The 7,414-nt window shown below is 46.8% G+C and overlaps 1 protein-coding gene across 1 annotated transcript in view; it reads right to left on the bottom strand.

The window, feature by feature from the left end:
• The window catches only part of Ctc1 (CST telomere replication complex component 1), a 37,458-nt gene that overhangs the window by 583 nt on the left and 29,461 nt on the right, over positions 1-7,414 (bottom strand). Inside the window, exons 11-22 of the mRNA XM_045131445.1 lie at positions 7,061-7,187; positions 6,194-6,308; positions 5,744-6,059; positions 5,566-5,655; positions 5,148-5,332; positions 4,121-4,209; positions 3,855-4,029; positions 3,311-3,388; positions 1,184-1,328; positions 1,025-1,089; positions 580-745; positions 353-479 (exon numbers count right to left, since the gene is read on the bottom strand). Coding sequence (XP_044987380.1) covers positions 353-479; positions 580-745; positions 1,025-1,089; positions 1,184-1,328; positions 3,311-3,388; positions 3,855-4,029; positions 4,121-4,209; positions 5,148-5,332; positions 5,566-5,655; positions 5,744-6,059; positions 6,194-6,308; positions 7,061-7,187 — 1,678 coding nt within the window. The remainder of the gene's footprint in view (positions 1-352; positions 480-579; positions 746-1,024; positions 1,090-1,183; positions 1,329-3,310; positions 3,389-3,854; positions 4,030-4,120; positions 4,210-5,147; positions 5,333-5,565; positions 5,656-5,743; positions 6,060-6,193; positions 6,309-7,060; positions 7,188-7,414) is intronic.

Here is a 7,414-nt window from a genome sequence, read left to right as displayed (position 1 = left end):
TCGAGAGAGAGGCAGACAGAGAGTAAGGACATGGCAGAGCCTCCTGGCACTGCAAACAAACTCCAGATGCATTTGCCACCCTCTGCACCAGGCTTGTTTTGTTTGTTTTTTCAAGGCGGGGTCTCACTCTAGCCCAGGCTGACCTGAAACTCACTTTGTAGTCTCAGGATGGCCTAGAATAACAGCAATCCTGTCTCTCCAGTGTGGAGATTAAAGGTGTGCACCATGCACCACACCTGGCCCCATGTGGGTTTTAGTCCCTACCCACCATTCTCTTCCCCAACTCTAGAAATTCCCTATCAAGCCCTCATTCCTCTCTCTTCCGAGGACCCCTTTTTGGTACTCTCCTTACCTCGTGGGGAAACATCAGAGGGTCTCCTTGTAAGCTCAAAAGCAAGCTTAATAGGTCGAAGGACAGAAGGGCTGGTACAAAGTGTCTGGAGGAAGAGGGTCAAAGGTTCATGGATCCTGGCTGGAGACTAGAAAAGGAAACAGGATTAATGGGAACTGAAGTTCCCAATCTTCTGCTAAAACCGCTGGTATCTGGGTTTGAGTCCCCACTTTCCAAGCACTTTTCACCTCTGATTCGGCTCCAGGCCCTTTAAAGTGCAAGGCCAATTTCCCTGATACTCGTACACAATCTAGGAGGAAAGTCCATTCACCAGGACTTAGTCCTAGAGCTGCTGCCACGTGATGATTCCTACAGGTCACCAGGGCTTCCGCAGTCCCATCCTCTACGAGGAACCTGGGGGAGGGAGGAAGCAAAAAACCATGTGGTCAACCCATTGAAGCCAACAGGCCTCCCTTCCCCAGCTTTCCCAGTCTAGCTCAAATTCATTTGGCTTGACAGGGTCATGCTATTTATCCCTGGATACTCCAAGTTGGCCTAGAACTCCTGCCTGAGCACTTCCTGCCCCTGCCCAATCAACAAACTATTAAGCAATGCTCATAAACAGGGAATTATGCTACTGAAGACGTATGAAGCTGTATAATGAGGAAATAAACAGTACAGTTGAGTGCTCACCTGATGCTGGCCTGGCTTATAGCTGTCTGAGTGGGGCAAGTGAGGTCCTGACGACTGCACCGCCCCTAGGAGGAAAAAAAAAAACCATTGCAAAAGTCCTCCTGGCCCACGACATCACGCTGGTATTCCACACTCACCTCACCTGTCCCCTGCAAATACCTGGGGGCAAAGGCTGGTACAATGAGCACAGACCCACATGATCTGAAGGCTGAAGATAAAAACAACATGACAAGAAGTAGTGGCCTGGAATGGAGCCTGGCCCTTTTGGAGAAGTTCAGCCAGGTAGATGTGGGGCAGGGGGTCACTAGGGAAAGAGACAGAGACAAGAGTCAAGAAAGAGGCAGAGAAATAGGCATGGCAGCTCACTCAGAAGGTTGAGGTAGGCCAGGAATGGTGGCACATACCTCTATTCTCAGCACTCAAGAGGCAGGAGGACTGCCATGAGTTGGAGGCCAGCCTGGGGCTACAGAGTGAGTTTCAAGTTGCCTGGGTTAGAGTGAGACCCTACCTTGGGGGGAATGGGACGGGGTGGGGAAAAAATAGGCAAAGAAGTTGAGCATAGTAACACAAGACTAACATTAATATTCTAATACAAGGGAAACTAAGGTCTCATCTCAAGGACAAAACCAGGCTGTCTCACAAAAGTAAAATCAGGCAAGAGTGGCATGGGTTTGTTTGTTTGGTTGGTTTTGGTTTTTCAAGGTAGGGTCTCACTCTAGCACAGGCTGACTTGGAATTCACTATGTAGTCTTAGGATAGCCTTGAACTCACGGCAATCTTCCTATCTCTGCCTCCCGAGTGCTGAGATTAAAGGTGTGCCAAGAGGCTAAGAGTCTTAATTCTTCTTCTTCTTTTTGGAGAGTCTTAATTCTTTTTTTTTTTTTTTTTTTTTTGGTTTTTCGAGGTAGGGTCTCACTCTAGCCCAGGCTGACCTGGAATTCACTATGGAGTCTCAGGGTGGCCTTGAACTCACAGCGATCCTCCTACCTCTGCCTCCCAAGTGCTGGGATTAAAGGCGTGCGCCACCATGCCCGGCGAGTCTTAATTCTTAAAGAGTCTAATTAGACTTAGCCAGGCATGGAGATTAGGGTAGTAATGGGTTCCAGGCTCTTCTGAAGCCCAAGGTTCTTGTTTAATTATGATTCCTAATCTTTTTTAGTTTAGTTTTGTGAGGCAAGGCCTCACTCTAACCCAGGCTGACCTGGAATTCACTCTGTAGTCTCAGGCTGGCCTTGAACTCACAGCAATACTACCTTTGCCTCCCGAGTGCTAGGATTAAAGGTGCATACCACTACGCCCAGCTCTGATTCCTAATCTTTAAAAGCATCAATTATTTCTCAGGCTTGAACATCAAGACATTAGTCAAGAAAGATACTTGGGTTTTAAAGCCAGGCTCAACAACCCAGTATCCACATATAGCCAGATACATAAAGTGGCATGTGTCTGGCGTTCCTTTGCAGTGCCAACAAACTCCCTGGCACACTCATATTCTTTCCCTGTCTCTCAAGTAAATAAATAAAGTATCTTTAAAAAAGAAAGAAAGAAAGAAAGAAAGAAAGAAAGAAAGAAAGAAAGAAAGAAAGAAAGAAAGAAAGAAAGAAAGAAAGAAACAGCCTGGCATGCTGGCACATGCCTTTTACCCCAGCACCTGGGAGGCAGAGGTAGGAGGATTGCCATGAACTTGAGGCCATCCTGAGACGACATAGTGACTTCCAGGTCAGCCTGAGCTAGAGTGAAACCAAACCCTACCTCAAAAAAACAAAATAAATAAATAAAAATTAAAAAAGAAAGATACACCAGGTGTGGTGGTGCATACCTTTAACCCCAGGATTTGGGAGGCTGAGGTAAGAGTATTGCTGTGAGTTTGAGGTCAGCCTGGGCTAGACCAAGATCCTACATTGAACAAACAAAAAAGAAAAAAAGAGAAAGAAAGAAAGATGGGACTTGTATTTGTAGACTGAAAGGCCTTCAAAAACCAGAATGGTAGTTTCATGCCTGTAATCCCAGAACTCAGGTGGCTACGGTAGGAGGATCATCATGAGTTTAAGGCCAGTCTGGACTAGAGTGAGACATTGCCCAAAACAAACAAAAAAAGTGCTTTAGAACTTTACATCTTTCTGGATAACTTGATAGATATGGCTGAATGGTTTTCATTTGGAGCATAAACCCCTCTCTTTCAAATACTCTGTTAATTGGAGAAAACTATAGCTGTGGCTAATAACATTCCAGGGACTGAGTGGGATGTGGGTTTGAGGCGATACAGCAGAACAGGTCCTGGACACTGACCTGACTCTGGTCTGCTGGGAAAAACTGAGGACCTGTATAGAAGTAGATGAGCAGAAACGACAGTAAACATTGCTGGATCTGCAAATGAGAAGAGTGAGGGGGAAGAGAGCAGTCAGGCTGGGGTAGGAACTCAGACTGAGATTCTCTCTCACAGGTTTGGTTCACCTCCCTACACCCCCAAGGGAATATCCTGCCCTCAGCTCTATCAAAGCAGAAGGAAGACTAGTTTGCAACATTTCTGGAGGATACAGGGCATATAATGCAGACTAACAACCAAAGTAATAGCAAAGACAAATGTGACACACACCTGTAATCCCAGAGTTTGGGAGGCACAGGCAGTGGCAGAAGGATTGCTGCTAGCTCAAGGCTAGCCTGGGCTATATAAGGAGTTCAGGTTAGCAAGGACTACACGGCAAGACCCTGTCTCAGAACAAAACAGCAACTCCAAAGATTATACCCTCCTAGTGGGGATGGGGGGAGTGAGTACTCAACAGAAAGACAACAGTAAGGAAAGGAAGTATGGCCACAAGATATAGGCCTTCACCTGGAAATTTTTTTCTCCAGCTGGCTAAAGTGGACTTGGGATCCTGGAAGGAGTCCTATCGGGGGAGGCAAGTGTGGATCTTCGATATATATGTTCAGGTGAGGGGTGAATTCATAGTCGGCAATCTCTAGAGCTACCGTTAGCTTCACACACGTTTTAACAGTCCCAGTGTTCCCTACAGATGGAGGGAAGGGTGGCTAGTGGGATCTTCCAGGACCATAAAGGCCCATCACTAACTCCCTTTTCCCTAGAGGAGGGGTCATTACCAGGCTGTCTCCTGCGAAAGGTCAGAGGTGGATCACATATTGTCCTTGACAAAATCTTTGCAGAGAAAGACACCAAGGAATCAGGGAATCTGAAAAGTAAGGGAAATACATAGGAAATATCAATGGCAAAGGTCAACCCAGATAACAGAAAAAGGAGCCATACAGAGAACAGCACATAAAAGTTTCAGGAAACCTGGTATTCTGCCAAATTGCCTGCTAAAAGTAATAGGACATGTGGAAAAAACTGGCTTGTGGCAGAAATGCAAAGCCTATCTTTTTTTTTTTTTTTGGAAGCAGTTCTTACTCTAAAACAGACTGGCCTAGAACTCATGTTGATTTTCCTACCTCAACCTACTAAGTGCTGGAATTAAAGACGTGAGCCACCATGCCCTGCTTTTTGTAGCTTCTTCATTTGTCTTTACCTAAAAAAGAGCCCAGTGTGGTAGTACATGCCTTTAATCCCAGCACTCAGGAGGCACAGGTAGGAGTTTGAGGCCAACCTGGGACTACATAGTGAATTCCAGGTCAGCCTGGGCTAGAGAGAGACCCTACCTTAAAAAAAAAAAAGTGACTCAAAAAAGCCTTCATGAAGAAATATTGTTCCTATAGTCACCCACCAACTAAACAAAGGCCCTTCTCCATATTTTCATCCTTCTTCCTTCAACTGCTAAATATTTTCCCTGAGAACACTTATTCAACTGGGCAAAGTGGTACACACATACAATCCCAGCACCTGGGGAGGTAGAAGCAGAATATTAGTTCAAGGTAATTCTCAGAATCATCAGGCACCTAAAGATCAAGGCCAGCCCAGGCTAGGTGAGACCCTGAAGTAAGAGAGATACAGGTAGAGGGAGGGAGGGAGGGACAATAACAAGCTCAGCATGAAATACACCTTCTCTCTTACTGATATCATTCTACTGACGGCTGAATCACATAAAAGAAACACCGACTGTACTGTTCAACTAGCCCAAAACAAGCAGGAGAATTGAGAGGGCCAAATTAACCAGAGGGGCTAGAGGACATTTACTTGTCACTAAGCAGGTGAGTCAATGAAGACTTAGGCAGTTCCCTGGAGATCTCCAGCACATCAGGGGTGTCCTGAGATCTTCCAAGCTCCAGGGTCCAATCATCCTGGACAGTGAGGCAGGACACACAGCCGGCTAACTCCAGAGGACGTTGAGATGAACTCTCTCCCTCAAACAACATTGAAGTCTGCCAGGAACAAGAAGGCATCTCTGAGTGTGCCTAGGCCACAGGGAAGCACCCCAAATCCTCCAATGCTTTTTTTCTAAATAGGATGGGATCCCAATGCAGACAGGCCATTTAGCTTCTCTAAATCTAGCCTCTTCTAGTTACCTACAGGGCCCAGCGCTGACATACCTGCTCCAGATGGCAACTTAACCAGCTTTCTGGGGCAGACAATGATAAAGCAGGCATGCACTCACCGGAGGGCCAGGAGCTATGAGTCGGTATACTTTCCCTGGATACAAAAATGCAAACCAGCGGACTGAAGAACCAAGGAAGATGAGGAAGACCTATGAGGAAGGACAGGATGGTGCTGGACCCCAGCACTGAATCAGGGGACAGGAAGACAGGCCCTAGTTGTCTGGAGCCCTGCTTTACCTTCTGATCCTTTTTCTCACTTCCCAGAGGCTCAGGTGGGCCCCACCCAGTCCCCTCCTTCCTCTGGGTGCCTCCAAGCCAGCTCCCTGACACATGGAAACTCAAAGTAGGCATAGGGGACTCTGAGCTGGCTCTCCCAGAGACACAAAAGTTCCGATTCATGAGGGCCTCCTTGTGGGACAACAAGAAAAGCCGGCTCTGTCCCTCTAGACAGGCAGAATCTGTCTGAGGAGGTGCTGAAGTAGTTGATGCATCAGGAGAGGGTCTGGGCACAGGCAGAATCAAGGCGTCAGTCAGAAAGAACTGGACATAGACTCTGTTGGGAGAGGCAGGAATAGATCTTATTGTGAGGCAATAATTAGTGATTTGAGCTCCACATTCCCCCACATGCATGCACCAGATCCTTCCTTCCCAGCAAACTTAGCACAAGCATTGCTCAAAGGAGCTGACCTGGTCTGCTGCCTCTGAATGAAGCCTGCCATGGTCAGCTCCTTCCAGGAAGGAAAATTGCTCTCGACCTCCCTTTCGACAACCAGCTGAAACCTCTCTGTCCGCACCAGGCAACCTAAGTAAAGAAAGTTCTCTATTTTGGCAAGAAAAACGAACTGTGGGGCAGGGCAGTGATGCAGCCTACCCTGAAGGATTCACTACTCATCCTCGGCAAGAGCTGCTGCCCTCACAGGAAGTGACAGCTTATACCTGACCACCCCAGCAATACCAAGGAAAAACCATTCCCTATGCATGTACAATTCTGCTCCTGGCCTCCCAGGCTGAAAGGTCTTGAATATACTTGTTCCATAAATAGCTAAAATGCCTTATCCTAAATCTAACCAATTTCCCTCTCTAGGGTTTCCCTCTTTACAAATCCCAGCAAGGTCAAATGTGGTGACTGTCTTTAATCCCAGCATTCAGTGGCTGAGGAAGGAGGAGCATCATGAATTTGAGGCCAGCCTAGACTACAGAGCTCCAGGCCATCTGGGCTAAAGACCCTGCCTCAGTAACAACAAAAATCCCAGTAAGCCAAGTAAGAACACTATTCTTCCAAACTATCAATGTAAAAAACAGCAATTGTAATCTGAAGATGCATATTAGCAGCCATAGGAGAGAATAACTGTTGGAAATTGTACTTCTGGCTATGGGCTCTCTGGCTTCTTTCTCACCCTGACATACTAATCTCAAACTTCTTCCCAAAGTTGCTGATCAACACATACCATTTCAGCATCAGTAACAAACCCCAGTAGAAGCTTTACTTTGGCCCCTGAGGTTCTAGAAACCTACACCCTATCACTATCACCGTTCCACCTCTGAACTCCATACCTATGAATCGGGGATCAGCAAGTGGTTGTGAATTCTCTGCCAAAAGTAGGCAGGGCATGGAAGCACTCAGGTCCCGAAGTTGCAGACAACCTTTATGTGATGAAGCTACCAGAACCCCAACTAAAACCTGCAGGAAGAGAAAGGTCACAGTATCAAGTAATACCGAAGGTTGGGCATGGTGGCACATGTCTGTAATCCCAGCACTCAGGATCAAAGTGAGTTGGAGGCCACCCTGAGGCTACAATGTGAACTCTAAATCAGCCTGGACTAGAGTGAGACCATGCCTCAAAAAAAAAGCCAGGCATGGTGGCGCCTGCCTTTAATCCTAGCACTGGGGAGACAGAGGTAGGTGGA

The sequence above is a fragment of the Jaculus jaculus genome, chromosome 12 (genome assembly GCF_020740685.1).
Source record: "Jaculus jaculus isolate mJacJac1 chromosome 12, mJacJac1.mat.Y.cur, whole genome shotgun sequence".
In the NCBI taxonomy this organism is placed as follows: Eukaryota; Metazoa; Chordata; class Mammalia; order Rodentia; family Dipodidae; genus Jaculus; species Jaculus jaculus.
Note: the sequence above shows the minus strand (reverse complement) of the source record. Positions and strands in the feature narration are given on the sequence as shown.